We start from the raw sequence: 17,009 nt of genomic DNA on the forward strand, positions 1-17,009 counted from the left end.
ATTCATGGGAACAGAGTGATTAAGGCAAAATGCCTTGTTAATAAATAATAAGAAGTTAATTAAAGAAAGAAAACAGAATAATCTTTTTTTCCTGGTTTGAAGGGAAGACTAAATAATGTAAAAACTGGCAGACTCCTGCTTTTTTCTGAAACAACCTTCTCTGAACTTTTTTTTAAGACCTTGTGCTTCTATATCAATATTTTATTTTAATTCAGGCTATATTAATTCAGGCAATCATTAATTCATCATTAAGATCTGGTCTTAAATATTTTGGTTGTCCAATGTGATTGGTTGATGAATAAATAAACAAGGAGTTGTGTTTAAATAAATGAATGATGGATAAATAAATATATAGCATGTGCATCACAGTAATGCAAATTTAAGGGGTGATGTATTTTTTTCCCCAGCGTCTTATGTGCGGTGCCCCGTAATGTAATTAATAAAAAAAATTAAAAAAAATAAAATAAAATATTAACATAAGAATACTGCATGTCTTACTGAAATTACAACAAAATATAGTAACACTATTTTACAGTCCTGTTCCCCATATACATATGCTCTTATATAGTAATTACAATTACTGGGTAGTGGGTAATAACTAAATTACAGGTACTAAACCTGGGGGGTATTCCAGAAAGCAAGGTTAACTTACCGTCACATACCTTGAACTCTCAGTTGATTAACCCAAACCTTGCTTACTCGAGGTTGGTTCCAAAAACGAGTCTGTGAGTAAGTTCAGACAACCCAGAGTATGTTCCCGGTTAACACACAAGACATTCTCAACAGAGCGACGAAAGAGCGTTGCATTCTACTTCCTTCTTCTTCTTCTTTTTAATGGCGATTTACATAACCTAGTGTATAATAATAAATAATAAATATATTTGAATTGAATGAACATTTAAACATTTTCTTCTTATAATAGTGCTTTAGAATTAATATATAATATTATATAACTGTAACTATATAACAAATTTGATTATATGAATATAACTATATCAAATATATGAAACACATCTGAATACCTCTTAAGCAAACTAACCCTTGAACATGAGCCGCTCCGGAGTGAGTTGCTAAAAGTTACCTCCGTTTTTGAAACCGAAAGTTGAGGTTATCCGCTTACTTACCCTTAAACATACCCAGGTATGTCACATAACCTGCTTTCTGGAATACCCCCCTGAACCCCTAAACCACAGTACTTTCTTGGGTAAGTGCGCTGTAAGTTCATGCAAGTGCATGTATTGTAAAATAAAGTGCAACCCAAAATACTTAAGACAATTACATATGCAGCTAGGGTGACCCCCATCAAACAAACCAAGTGTGGGATGATTACTAAATTAGTGTGGGACAATGTGGGACATAACCTGAAACTGTTATTTAATGTCTATCTAACTTAATAAAAACATTTGTATTCTGCCTTTCAGCTGATAAAATACTTTGTGACGTAATGGTGTTTTCTGGAAAGGACTAAAGAACAATGTAACATAATATGTCTTTATTTTACATGTCATTTAAATTCAACATCACTGAGCCCAAAGGCAGCAGGCATGCAGACAACAATTTAATAATGAACAAATAAAATATAAAACCACATGAAACGAATCACCTGAAACTGTTATATAATGTCTATCTAATGTAATAAAACATTTGTATTCGGACTTTCAGCTGATAATCACCGCTCCACATTTTGATTGACAGCCGTCACAGTACTAGTGAACGTGTTTACTCCTTTCTTTTCAGACATTGTGCAGGATTTAAAAATGGCTGTTGTATTTGTGTAAGGCGGGATGTTACTTCTGACGAAGCGCTGTTAAATATGGGTGAAAAACTACGCCGCAAATATAATAAATAAAATGCTTTCTTAAAAAGACAAAAGAATGCATGCATGTTTTCTTAAAGTCGGCGTGAAACGGAAGTTGAGATTGTCCTTTTCTCCGTATTGTGACGTATATCTGAGTGAAACGGCTTCTGAAATTAGAAAAAAAATGTAGGGCGGGGCTTGATTTCGTCCTTTGGGAATTGATTGGATCGTTGGAAGTTGGGCGTTGCTAACAAAATGGAGGCAGATTTGAAAGCCAGTTTGCACTTAGTTGTAAATTTATTTTCTCTCTAAATCTTTTCTACATATGTTACTGAGCATATTTCTTCACTTTTCGCTAGTTTATGCTACATTTTTCACTCATTTTAAGCCTTTTATAGCTTTATTTCTGTAAAACTTTTTTCTCAGCTCTCCCTACATAAGGGGGACGTGCCGTGAGCGCGTTCACACACGCTGCATTCCTAAGTGCGAGCCATCACAACAAGCTGATCGTCTGACTATATTGAGTACTTTTTACATAAAAAAGCTTTTATTTCTCATATATTTCTCTCTTTTTGACTCAAGTACTTCCTGAAGATGGTAACCACCATATTGCTACGATCAGTGACAGGTTTCTGAGAGGTTGCGCAGAAACGAGACAGAGGTTGATAGCCCCGCCCTCGCGCCACAGCACACGACAGGAAGAGAAGTTGTTTCGAGGGGGGAGGGAATGTTAACGTATTTGATTAAAAATTATAAGTGTAAATAAATTTTTTGAAATGAATTAAGTGCACAGATAAATCAGTTATAGTAAACACTACAATATTATAGGGTAACTAAACCCCAGCTCAGAGCCTAACTCCACCCACTGGCAATATTTGAAAAATGCTGGAAAAGTGGAGATAGAGGGGATGAACCGAGGGCGGGGCTGAGCGGAGGGCGTGCACCTGAGCTGAGACCCGCAGTGACGGATTGATTGACAGCTGTCTGACTCGCGAGTCGCAAAGATGGAGAATGACTGGAGTGACGCCAGTAGCTTTGCAACAGAATGGTGACCTTCGCCTGAAGTGGAGGAGGGTGAATTGTCTGTAGACACAGACCCCCCACAGACCTTATCAATGCGAGCCGCTGACTCAAACTGCGTTAACTCCCGATGCCGACGATGCTAGCGAAGTAGCAGCGCAAGAGAGAATGAACAGTCAATCCTTATACTGAATGCCACTAAAAATAGATCAGATACATACAATGTATTTTTATTCAAATTAACTGAATCAATAAGCAGCGCAGGACCAATAAATTCATACCTAATACTCTATTATCAACAGATTTCCTCAAACAAAAGTTAGACTATATACGCCAGCACGTTACAGTATTGTTGTTTGTTACCACAGCAATCACTTCCGTGTCAAGGTTTGAAAGCGCGTCTCATGTATGAAAATTATCTGTACACATGACGGGCGGCAATAATATCGCAAGAAAAACCTGATGTGTACTGACAACTGCATTATTTAACCACATTTTCTTCATTAGAATGTTGATAGCAAGTGTGACGTAAGTTTCATTCATAATGTTTCTACTTCATGTAACATGAGAGTTCATACTGGAGTGAAGCCGTTCTCATCATGTGATTAGGGAAAACATTTCTTAGTGCGTGGTGAGCCGTTGGAAGAACCATCATACGTCACGATGACCTACAACGTCCAATAGGAAAATTCAACTGCAGTAGCCACCGTTCAACCTTAAGAGGGCAGCACTCAGACGGTTTTACACCATATATTGTAAAATTAAAACACTTAATACCCAAATGTCAAAATATTTACTCAAATTAATGAACAGCACTAATATAGCCCCAGTCTTGCAGATCATTAACTAAAAAAAGCTGGTTTAGGGTTTTAGTTATCCTTTAAATATAAAAATACGAATTTTAAAATTTGATTTCATGCCGACTTTAACATCAATACCGTCGCAAGGGCTGTGCCAAGTGTGCGACCGCACAGGGCCTCGTGCAAAAGAGAGTGATGACTTGATGATGAAAATGTTTTTGTCCTTCAAAATAGTTAATAGTTTAAAAAACAGCAATTTATTTTTATTGTGATGCTTTATTATTCTGCTTGTTAAAAATGTATTATGCAGTAACTTGCATGTGGCAGTGATTTATGCGCATGCATGTCAGTCAGCGCGGCATCGCACGTCAAGTTCATAGAGCTTTATCACAGTCCATTCAAATTCTGATTTTGGCCGCCGCTGAAATTGGTCAAACCTAAGAAGTTCAAGTAAATACGCTAGAAATGCGCACTCATTCAAGGATATCCATTTATTGCATGGACGGAGAAAGCACGGACGCCTGCATTTCATCTGACGGTACGCACAGAAGGTTTTTTAAGCTTTATTTAACACTATTAAAGTTAAAGCGAAGACTAACTTTTACTCACCTTTCGGAGCATCAGTGAGAGCAATGGCACAGCAGAACGAGTAAAGCCTACTCTATCTCAAGACGTTTTAAACGTTTTTAAAATCTGAAAACTGCAAAAAGCAAAATTGTCAGACGTCCATTTAGCGCATGTTCACGGAGGAAATGCTTAAAAACAGCGCTGGTCCTCTCAATACTGTCTGTTAAGTTAACTGAGAAATGGCTTCTAATGATTCAGTGAGAGAGCAGTCCAAACGCGTTTGACCCATTCATAATTTAGAACATAATTTAAGCGTCAAAATGTGCCCAGTTCAGTTACACAGTTTAACTTCTTGAACCTAATGCTGTTAAAATGAATATACAATTTTTTTTCCTTAACTGTCCACATAGACAACAAATTGTTCGTCACTATAGCAACAGCCCCCAGGCCACGCACATCATGTTCGCACTGGGCCTCGCACCCCCCTTGCGACAGGCCTGCTTAATATGATAATTAAAAACCGACAGACTAATGAAAATGCGGGACATTTTCTCAATATGCGACGTGCGAGACAAAGGGTGGAAATGCTGTGCGGTACAACCCAAAGCGGGACGGGTGGTCATCCTATATGCAGCTATCATTATTAGTTTGATTTCAGGTTGAGATATGACCCTGATGTTAGTGATGTACTTTGTGAGATTCACTTTAAAAGTTTAAAACCTTAAATAGTCTTCAGAAGTCACTTTCATCTAGCTGAACAAAAAAAGTGCAAATGAAATGTGCCTAATGGGTTTCGAAAGAGACTGATTAGCAAGTTGCTAATCAATATTAATATCTGCTGTGGCATATCGAACATAATCAGTGACATTTAGCTTTGTTATAACAATAATCAAAACTCAAAATGTGTGTGTGGTGCCGTTCTTTTTTTTTTGTTCAGAAGCACTGGACTCACAGAAATTTGATTACAGCTGCTGCACTGTATTGATCTGAGATGTGTGAGGCAGGGTCAGCTAATCATCCGCTGAGGGCAGATGATACAGCCCTGAACTCACTGCCATTAAACAGGAGAGAGTAAACACATCGACCAGCGTGAGCACACTCATGAGGATTAGCATGAAGAGCAATAACAGGGAACAGGAGAGAAAGATGACAACGGAAAAAGAAAGAGGTAATGCTCTGTACGATTTGAATGACACAGGATGAGATTGCAGCTCTCGCGTTTTGTATGGAAAAGCTGCTGGCGATATCTGTGCTGCGCTGGCGAGGTGGAGGGGATGGATCATTAATGATCGAGTCATATTAAACAGGATCAGGACAGTGCGAGCAGCTGATCTTTGAGGTAAGAGGAGTTGGAGAGATGAAGCAGCAGGGAACGATGGGAAAAGGCGGGGCCATCAGCCAGAGCAATTGAGAAAATTACAAAGAGGAAAATGGGCTAAATGTGGGAGATGTCTCATTTGAACTGAAATTGCTCAGCGGTAAAGTTTTTAAAAGTCCAATTCTGCTCTGATGCAGTGACAGTAATATGCTGTCAAAACTCCCAATTCAGTGAAAACAATGGAAATGTCCACTAAAGTGGCAAGCACAACTAAGCACCTCATCCCACTTATTTGCATATATTTTGAGTATCATTTGTATTCTGTTTCTGTTATTAGGCCAGTGCCTGACAGCTGGGTAACTTGCATCTTACACAATGTACATTTACAATATTTAAAAATAGCCATACTAACATATATTGATTTATACTACGAGGCTGTTGAATGCTTGAATCTGATTGGTTGATGAACGTTCTAAGGTGTGCAATTATTTTCAGGGAAATGCATTGCTAAAGTAGTTCCAGGCAGGTCTTGACCACAATACAGTATCATATCACTACGCCAAATTATTTCAGTTATTTCAAAGGTCCTTACATATGGAAGCTTGTTTCCTCCACTGAATATAAAAATTGGTAATTGAGATTTTTTTTAATCTCACAATTCAGTCTTTTTTCTCGTAATTGCGAGTTAACATCCCGCAATTCCAACCCGATCTCACGGCAATTCATACATATTTTACGTACAAATTTGTATGTGTTTTGCTAAATTGTACGTATTTGACAAGCTGGTCAATTCATATGTCATACAAATTAGCCACCTAGTACAAATACGTACGAATTGGCTGTGAGATAGCGTTGACTTTTTTTCTCAGAATTGTGAGATATAAAGCCCGAATTGTGAGCTATAAAGTCAGAATTGTGTGATATAAAGTCAGAATTGTGTGATATAAAGTCCGAATTGTGTGATATAATGTCCAAATTGTGTGATATAAAGTCCGAATTGTGAGATATAGGCCCGGTTTCACAGACAGGGCTTAGACTAAGCCAGGATTAGGCCTTAGTTCAATTAGGACATTTAAGTAACTTTTATAAACGTGCCCAAGAAAAAAACATTACTGGTGTGCATCTTGAGACAAAACAGTGCCACTGACATATTTTAAGATTTGTCAGTGCAAGATTCTTTCAGTTAAAACAGCTCAAACATGCATTTTAGTCTAGGACTAGCTTAAGCATTGTCTGTGAAACCGGGGGATAAAGTCTGAATTTGCCAACACTTTTTGATTATCTTCCGACTGAAAAAATGCTTGGAATTGGCTATTTAATTGGAAAGTTAATTCAGGAATATTCATCGTTGTTTTCTGATGTTCCTTCCCAGACGCACCTAGTACAACAATGTCAAGCTGGTCATTATTTTTACAACCCTATAATCTGGAGATCTGCCATAGAAAGGGAACTGAAAACGTTTTGGCAGACGCATTGTCCCGTGCATCTGTGTCTTAAGAGTATATGTGATTTATTGTTGTGTCTGTTATTTTGTTTTTGTTAGTTTTTTTCGAATAGTGATGATGCTGCAGGTGGAGATGTATTCGGCTACTGTGTCACGTTGACATTGCTATACTTGGACGCATTGTAATTTTGGGGTAAAACTTTAAAGGAACTTTCAAGTTTATTTTATGGGGGAGGGTGTGACGCCCTGTTGGCCGTTCCTTGTCGTGTGTGTGTGTGTGTGTGTGTGTGGTGTCTTTACTGTTTGCAGGTGACGGGCTGATTGCGGCGTGATTGGGAGCACCGGCTTCATGGTGTTTGCTCCCTATAAAGGCGGATCATTCCTGGTGGTTTGGAGGAGCTGGATTTGACGGCTGTTCTAAGCTTGTTGTCCTATATGGCTAAACCCTCGTTCATTTTGAGGATGAATGTAAAATAAAATGTACTCGTCTTCTCCTTATTTGTAGTGATCCTTTGTGATCGCAACATGTGATATAAAGTCCGAATTGTGTGATATAAAGTCCGAATTGTGAGATATAAAGTCTGAATTGTGTGATATAAAGTCCGAATTGTGTGATATAAAGTTGAATTGTGAAATATAAAGTCCGAAGTACAACACCTAGTACAAATACGTACGAATTGGTTGTGAGATAGCGTTGACTTTTTTTCTCAGAATTGTGAGCTATAAAGTCAGAATTGTGTGATATAAAGTCAGAATTGTGAGATATAAAGTCCGAATTGTGAGATATAAAGTCCGAATTGTGAGATAAAAATCCGAATTGTGTGATATAAAGTCCGAATTGTGAGATATAAAGTCCGAATTGTGAGATATAAAGTCCGAATTGTGAGTTATATGGTCAGAATTGTGTGATATAAAGTCAGAATTGTGAGATATAAAGTCCGAATTGTGAGATATAAAGTCCGAATTGTGAGATATAAAGTCCGAATTGTGAGATATAAAGTCCGAATTGTGAGATAAAGTCTGAATTGTGAGTTATATGGTCAGAATTGTGTGATATAAAGTCCGAATTGTGAGGTATAAAGTCCGAATTGTGAGATATAAAGTCCGAATTGAGAGATAGTACGAATTGTGAGATATAAAGTCCAAATTGTGTGATATAAAGTCCGAATTGTGAGATATAGGCCCGGTTTCACAGACAGGGCTTAGACTAAGCCAGGATTAGGCCTTAGTTCAATTAGGACATTTAAGTAATTTTTATAAACGTGCCCAAGAAAAAAACATTACTGGTGTGCATCTTGAGACAAAACAATGCCACTGACATATTTTAAGATTTGTCAGTGCAAGATTCTTTCAGTTAAAACAGCTCAAACATGCATTTTAGTCTAGGACTAGCTTAAGCATTGTCTGTGAAACCGGGGGATAAAGTCTGAATTGTGTGATATAAAGTCCGAATTGTGAGATATAAAGTCCGAATTGTGTGATATAAAGTCCGAATTGTGAGAAATAAAGTCCGAATTGTGAGATAAAGTCTGAATTGTGAGTTATATGGTCAGAATTGTGTGATATAAAGTCAGAATTGTGAGATATAAAGTCCGAATTGTGAGATATAAAGTCCGAATTGTGAGATATAAAGTCCGAATTGTGAGGTATAAAGTCCGAATTGTGTGATATAAAATCAGAATTGTGTGATATAAAGCCATGCAATTTTGACTTTAGATCTCACAATTCTGACTTTAACTAATTAATAACTTTATAACTGACATTTTTCTTGCAATTGTGAGTAAAAAAGTCGTAATTATCGTTTACATTGTTTTAATGGCGGAAACAAGCTTCCATACATTAGAGATATCCCTTTTTTTTTTCATTTTGAGAGAGAAAAAAGTGTCTGGGATGAAAATGGCTACTGAAGCAGAACAGCTCCCACAACGTCCAATAAACACAACTTCTGTTATATAATGGGCAAACACACAATGGCTTCATTAAAGAGCTGCTGTTGCCCTCCTGAGCCCCCGTCTGCTGTCTCGTCCTCCAAATGGACGGCACTAATACTCACGGCAATGTTCTCCCTCATCGTCCCCTTGTGGACAGTCAGGGTTGAAGTCACACAGCTGGCTGACGTTGATCCCGCGACCCCCTCTGCAGTGATAGCGGCCCCGGAGAGTGACATTTTGAGAGGTTCCTGGGAGGAGGAAGACAAGAGACACTAATTACAGTGACGATTCCCCTGAAGGATCCGAGGTCTTAATCCCTCAAGGGCACAGCGGCGATAAAGCAGCATTTCAATCCCAGTAACTCTCTGATTCCAGGGTCACTCCTGCTTTAGACGTAACCTTTGCGCAGGCAGCTCTGATCATTACCATTAGCCCACCTTTACCCCATTTTTCTCGTACATCTTCTTTTACAACCGCACATTAGGTGTAACAGGTTACTCCGGAGAGGTTTACTTTATGTCTTTCCGATAGGCCTTCCCGCCAAGAAAGTAAATCAGAGAGTTACATTAAAAGCTTCTGTGCAAACAAACACAAAGACATCAAGTAAATTCAGCACTTTGTGAAACTAAATGAGGCAGAAAGAAGACATAAAAGAAGCAAAGGCTCTCAGCAGTCACTTGTTTTTTTATGGCTTCAACATCAGGAAAGGATACTGACAAAGGCCATCAACAAAAGAAAACACAAAGAGCTCATTCCTGTCCACTAAAGATACAATAGACACTCCAAAAAATGTGTTAATGTAATGAGAACTCAAGAACAGCTCTGAAGAGATATCTGAGATAACATTTTAGCATGAACGTATACAACTTCTGCCCTGGATTATGGCGAGATACGGATCATTTTACTATGGCGCCATATGTATTTTTTCTTTTTGCATATGGAGCACTAGCTTAACATGCTTTAGAATATGTAGGACGGAACAATGGCCCAGATAAGTAGCATGTGGCGACTGGATTTATGTGAGTAGAGTCTGATAGCATCACACTGAACACAACGAGATGTAACTGGGGTTTGCATATCTATGCAAATGGAAGAGTCGCAGAGCTGTACAAACGGACCGAAATCACCAGGGGTTCATCATACTGCTGACAATGATAAAGAGAGTGATTGTACAGAAAGAAATACGCTCACTGATGTGATTCACTTGCTTCCTTCTTTTAAAACAAAAAGGGAGGAGATGTGATGTTATCACTGGCGGCTACAGAGGCATAACACACCCTTGATCTGGGTGAAGACAGATTTTGTTGGGAGGAAACATGACAAAATGTTTATCTGAGATGATAATGTTTCAACGACTTGAAATCAAGCATGTAACTAAATATACAACATTGGGTGTAGGTTTTTCTAAGTCTGTGTCTTTAACTACTATGTACTTAAATAATACAACAAAAATGGTACAATGTATTTATTGTGTTCATATTGTAATGCAACACACTTTTGCTGCTATTGAGGTGGGATACGGGTAAATGTAGGGAGAGGTGTGGTGGAATGGGTAAGTTTAAAGGTAGGGTTAGGGACAGGTGTGGTGTGGTGGTATGGGTAAGTTTAAAGGTAGGGTTAAGGACAGGTGTGGTGGTATGGGTAAGTTTAAAGGTAGGGTTAGGGACAGGTGTGGTGGTATGGGTAAGTTTAAAGGTAGGGTTAGGGACAGGTGTGATTCAAGATTCAAGATTCAAGATTCAAGAGTTTTATTTGTCACATACACAGTTATATACACAATATACAACTGGCAGTGAAATGTAAACAGGTCCGCTCCATGGACAGTGCAAATAACAGTTACAAGAAATTAAATAGAAATAGAATAAAATTAGAATAAAAAGTATTAACATAAGTAGAATTATAAATAAATCAAGTAAAAGATAAAAATAGGAAATAGATAAAAATAAAAATATAAAAAATATGTGGATATGATAAGTGAGATAAACTGTAGACTTAAAAATAAGTGGTTAACATAAAATATATAATATGTATATATAAAGAAGTATAATGTGCAAGGTTTATTACAGGTTGTTACGCAGTAACAATAGGGACGTAAAGTGCAGTGCAATTGCAGTATGTGGATGTTAATGTTAAAAGACTGGATGTTTATGTGTGTGCGGGGGTGAAGTGAGTCACGTGACTGAGTTCAGGAGTCTGATGGCCTGGGGGAAGAAACTCCTCCTGAGTCTTTCAGTCTTTGCCATCAGGCTACGGAAGCGCTTACCAGATGGCAGCAGGGTGAAGTGAGAGTTTGCAGGGTGATTAATGTCTCTGATGATTTTAGTAGCTCTACCTCTGCAGCGTTTGGTGTAGATGTCCTGCAGAGACGGGAGAGCTGAGCCTGAGATGCGCTCGGATAAGCGCACCACTCTTTGCAGGGCTTTGCAGTCGTGACTGGTGCTGTTCCCGTACCACGCTGTGATGCACTGAGTCAGGACACTTTCTATCGCCCCTCGATAGAAAGTTTTCAGGATGGCTGGTGAAACCCTGAATTTCCTCAGCTGGCGCAGGTGGTACAGTCTTTGCCTGGCTTTTTTCACCTGTGTCTGGATGTGTGTAGTCCAGGTCAGATCCTCGGAGATGTTCACACCCAGGTATTTGAAGCTGCTCACTCTCTCTACCGGTGTCCCGCTGATCATGAGAGGGGAGTATGACCGATGCTGTCTCTTCCTGAAGTCCACAATCAGTTCTTTGGTCTTGTTAACATTCAGAGAGAGACAGTTGTCCTGGCACCATGATGTCAGTTGCTCCACTTCGTCCAAGTATGCCGTCTCATTGTTGTTGGAGATGAGACCCAGGACAACAGTATCATCAGCAAACTTGATGATCGAGGTGGAGCTGTGTGTGGACAAACAGTCATGGGTGTAGAGAGAGTAGAGCAGGGGACTCAGCACACAGCCCTGTGGAGCTCCAACACTCAGGGTGATGGAGGTGGAGGTGAACTGGCCTACTCTCACCGCCTGGGGTCTGCCAGTGAGGAAATCTTCAATCCAGAGGCAGAGAGAAGAATTCAGGCCTAGATCCAGGAGTTTGTGTGTTAGCTTAATGGGAACTATGGTGTTAAAGGCTGAGCTATAGTCAATAAATAGCAGCCTGACATAGTTCCCACTTTTGCTGTCGATGTGAGTGAGGCAGGAGTGAAGGACGTGAGAAATGGCATCTTCAGTCGATCTATTGGGACGATAGGCAAACTGAAGAGGGTCCAAAGTGTCAGGAATGGAGGAGCAAATGTTGTTTTTAATGAGTCTCTCAAAGACCTTCATGACTAAAGATGTGAGAGCCACTGGACGATAGTCATTTAGGCAAGAGGGTTTACTGATCTTAGGTACAGGGATGATGGAGGATCGTTTGAAGGAGGTGGGGACAACAGATGTAGCAAGGGACTCGTTGAATATGGATGTAAAGAGCCCTGCGAGCTGATCAGCACAGGACCGCAGAACACGACCTGAAATACCATCCGGCCCAGCAGCTTTCCTGACATCCACACGTTTGAGTGCCCTCCGAACCTCGTCCTCCGAGACAGAGATCACGTGACCGTTGCTGCTCTGAGGGACTCTCTCTGACGCGTCACTCGCCGGAGTCGCGCTGCCGCGATTACCATCAAAGCGAGCGTAGAAAGAGTTTAACTCGTTCACCAGTAACGGATCAGCTCTCACCTCTGCAGAGGATTTAGTTCCAAAAGCACAGATGGTTCTCAGTCCCTGCCACATCCGCCGGGAGTCGTTGAGTTGGAAATGAGATTCCACTCGGTCTTTATAGCGGAGTTTTGCGGCTTTAACGGCGCGCCGGAGGGCGTAACATGAAGCTTTGTACTCCCTCATATCCCCCGTTAGGAGACCGGCATTGTAAGCGGTGGTGCGCGAGTTTACTGCAGTGCGAATTGAACTGTCCACCCACGGTTTCTGATTAGGGAAGGACGTTATAGTTATTGTTTGTGTGGCTTGCTCTGTCAGTGTGTTAATAAAGCAGAGCGCCACTTCTGTGAACTCGCTGACGTCCTCAGAACTCGCGCGGAACATGTCCCAGTCGACGTCATCAAGAGCTGCCTGTAGCGTGATCTCTGATTGGGATGACCAGCGTTTGACTTCCCTCCTCACCGGGGGCTCTTGAACGAGCCTTTGTTTATATTCCGGTGTGAGGAAAATGGCGGCATGGTCCGATTTGCCAAAAGCTGGCTGTGAACGAGCTTTGTAGGCGTTCTTAAACGGAGAGTAGCAATGATCCAGTGTGTTTGCTCCTCGTGTGGGACAGGAGACATGCTGGTGAAAGTTTGGCAATACTTTCTTTAGGTTTGCTTTGTTAAAATCACCCGCGACGATGAAAGCAGCGTCGGGGTGTTTGTTTATGAAGCCGCTGGTCACATCATGGAGGGCAGATAAAGCCAGCCCCGTGTCTGCTTGTGGTGGAATATAAACGGCAGTGGAGATGACCGAGGAAAACTCCCTCGGTAGGTAGAAAGGCCGGCACATGATAGTTAAATGTTCCAAGTGAGGCGAGCAGGATCGCGAAAGAATGGAGATGTTCCTAGGATCGCACCATTTCTTGTTTATCATGAAACACACTCCACCGCCTTTAGATTTCCCGGCCTCGGCTGTTCTGTCCATCCGAAAAACAGAGAAGTTCTCGGATGGCGTCACGGCTGTATCCGGGACCGCTGGTGTGAGCCATGTTTCGGACAGACAATAGATGTTGCAGTCTCTCATGTCCCGTTGAAAACTTATCCTGGCTCTAAGATCGTCCATCTTATTCTCCAAGGATTGGACATTTGCGAGCAAAATGCTCGGGAGAGGAGGACTGAATGCTCTTTTTCTCAGTCTGTTGCGGATCCCAGCGCGTTTCCCGCGGTGTTTTTTGAATCTTCGCCGTCGACTCGAGTGGCCATTGTTCAACTCGGCGTCCCGGCGAATCTCAGATGGAAGATTGGAGAAAGTGTCCTGAAACAGGTCAGTGTAGCGGTAACCAATTTCCAGAAGTGTTTTGCTGTCGTAACAGATCAAAGCAGATGATCCGTTGGAAAAAATAGAGAGTAAAAGAGAGTAGAATAATAAATAAAAGCAAAGTCTTAGCGGAGCGACCTGAACGGCGACCGAGCACGGCGGCGCGTGTGGTGGTATGGGTAAGTTTAAAGGTAGGGTTAAGGACAGGTGTGGTGGTATGGGTAAGTTTAAAGGTAGGGTTAAGGACAGGTGTGGTGGTATGGGTAAGTTTAAAGGTAGGGTTAAGGACAGGTGTGCTGGTATTGGTAAGTTTAAGGGTAGGGTTAGGGACAGGTGTGGTAGTATGGGTACATTTAGTCATTTTTTGGGGTAAGTTTAAGGGTAAAGTTAGGGACAGGTGTGGTGGTATGGGTAAGTTTAAGGGTATGGTTAGGGACAGGTGTGGTGGTATGGGTAAGTTTAAGGGTAGAGTTAGGGACAGGTGTGGTGGTATGGGTAAGTTTAAGGGTAGGGTTAGGGACAGGTGTGGTGGTATGGGTAAGTTTAAGGGTAGGGTTAAGGACAGGTGTGGTGGTATGGTTAAGTTTAAGGGTAGAGTTAGGGACAGGTGTGGTGGTATGGGTAAGTTTAAGGGTAGGGTTAGGGACAGGTGTGGTGGAATGGATAAGTTTAAGGGTAGGGTTAGGGACAGGTGTGGTGTGGTGGTATGGGTAAGTTTAAAGGTAGGGTTAAGGACAGGTGTGGTGGTATGGGTAAGTTTAAAGGTAGGGTTAGGGACAGGTGTGGTGGTATGGGTAAGTTTAAAGGTAGGGTTAGGGACAGGTGTGGTGGTATGGGTAAGTTTAAAGGTAGGGTTAGGGACAGGTGTGGTGGTATGGGTAAGTTTAAAGGTAGGGTTAAGGACAGGTGTGGTGGTATGGGTAAGTTTAAAGGTAGGGTTAGGGACAGGTGTGGTGGTATGGGTAAGTTTAAAGGTAGGGTTAAGGACAGGTGTGGTGGTATGGGTAAGTTTAAAGGTAGGGTTAAGGACAGGTGTGCTGGTATGGGTAAGTTTAAGGGTGGGGTTAGGGACAGGTTTGGTAGTATGGGTAAGTTTAAGGGTAAAGTTAGGGACAGGTGTGGTGGTATGGGTAAGTTTAAGGGTAGAGTTAGGGACAGGTGTGGTGGTATGGGTAAGTTTAAGGGTAGGGTTAGGGACAGGTGTGGTGCTATGAGTAAGTTTAAGGGTAGGGTTAGGAGTAAGGGAAGGGTCAACGGTGTAATTATAGATGTACTTACAGATATTAATTACAGATGTAATTACATGCAGATGTTTTTAAATATAAGTACAATGTAAAAACATGTACACAATAAGTGCATTGTATCAAATTATTCATGTGAACGTTAGTAAATAGTAGGCCTAAATAAAGACGCTTAATATGAAGTGGGACAGATTCTTTTGTTGTAATGAATTCTTTTTTAACACTTTCCCCGAATTGAATAAAATGTCTGTCATTTATGAGACGCTTCCCCGCCATTTGACGAAGATTTACGGCTTTCCGTGTTTTCACTGTTATACGACATGGGGCGCTATTGTCCATCTTCTGAAATAATCTCCAGATCAAAACAGGAAAAAAGGCACAGATAGCAAATGTAATCATATGCATATGTTAAATAACGTGTTCATCAACATTAAACATCATATAAATCAAAACTGCCTAATGTTACTGAATGAAACGTCGACCCAGGACGAGCTATAGGACTGTGAAGCTTTGGGGTGTTGATGGACTCGATCGACTCCAACTGTGCTTGATCATCGTTCTAAATCTGATCCAGATGTAATCTTTCACAAAAAAACACTTTTCTCTGCTTTTTTTCTCAAAATGTAGCTTTTTTTATGAAACCTACCCACATTCAAGTGCTGATAAAAAGAATGCTTCAAGTTAGAATAAAACAGTTTTTTTTTATTTGTTTGTTTAAAAGAAGACTTTCTGTTCCTTCTTTTGATATATTGCATGTTCAGATATTCATACAACAATATGGTCGCAGGCAGAGAAAGAGTTAAAGAATAGGACGTTTGACTCAAACCAGTGAATTTGCATTCTAAGGACCAATCACACTTCAGAGGGTAAATATGTAATGGAGAATGTTAGCTCCAGTATGGCAGATTTAAAAGATGAAAATTTTGGATGTCTTGCTGTTACGTCAATGCTTGGTGAAGATTGCGAAAAATTGTGCTCTGCACACAGTACGGAAACGGCCCTGGTTAGAGTCACAAATGACCTATGGATGACAGCTGATGCAGGTTCACCATCCCTCCTCATTCTCCTCGATCTGTCTGCTGCATTCGATACAGTGGATCATGGCATACTCCTTAACCGGCTGCATCAAACCACTGGACTCACTGGCACTGCTGTTAACTGGTTTAAATCGTACCTCACAAGCAGAACAGAGTACATTTCATTTGGAAGTGCAAGGTCCCGGCAACACACAGTTACCTGTGGGGTTCCTCAGGGGTCAGTCCTTGGCCCCATTCTCTTCATCATTTACATCATCCCCCTCGGCCATGTCATTAGCCACTATGAAGTCTAATTTCACTGCTATGCTGATGAAACACAACTGTACATGAAATCAGAAACACACAACTCCATTTCAACAACATCATCTCCGTCTTCAACACTCACTGCCTGTCTGTAGGAGATAAGGATGTGGATGAAGCACAACTTCCTCCAGTTAAACAGCTCTAAAACTGAGACAATTCTTGTTGGCACTCCACATCAAACCCAGTCTTCCTCCATAACTGGTATAACTATCTCTGGTCATGACGTTCCCCTCTCCACAACTGTTACCAATCTTGGTATAAGATTTGATCCACAACTCAGCTTCGAAGCCCATATCAAAAACCTCTGCAAAACATCTTTCTACCATCTCAGAAACATTGCAAAACTCCGTCCAACGCTATCCTTAGCAGATGGTGAAAAACTGGTCCACGCTTTTGTCTCCTCCAGACTGGATTACTGTAACGCACTTCTCATCGGGTTCCCAAACAAAAGCTTGCAGAGACTGCATTATGTTCAGAATAGTGCTGCTAGGATCCTGATGAGAGTTCGAAAATACGATCACATCACGTAAAATGTATTATTATTATTATTATTATTATTATGTTGGGGGGTACA

General features: G+C 40.8%; 1 protein-coding gene across 1 annotated transcript in view; it reads right to left on the bottom strand.

The window, feature by feature from the left end:
- Positions 1-17,009, bottom strand: part of alk (ALK receptor tyrosine kinase) — a gene marked incomplete at both ends in the record, with an annotated part of 709,791 nt that overhangs the window by 101,817 nt on the left and 590,965 nt on the right. Inside the window, one exon of the mRNA XM_079833880.1 lies at positions 9,001-9,126. Coding sequence (XP_079690006.1) covers positions 9,001-9,126 — 126 coding nt within the window. The remainder of the gene's footprint in view (positions 1-9,000; positions 9,127-17,009) is intronic.

This window comes from Gobio gobio (assembly GCF_949357685.1).
Source record: "Gobio gobio genome assembly, chromosome: 13".
In the NCBI taxonomy this organism is placed as follows: Eukaryota; Metazoa; Chordata; class Actinopteri; order Cypriniformes; family Gobionidae; genus Gobio; species Gobio gobio.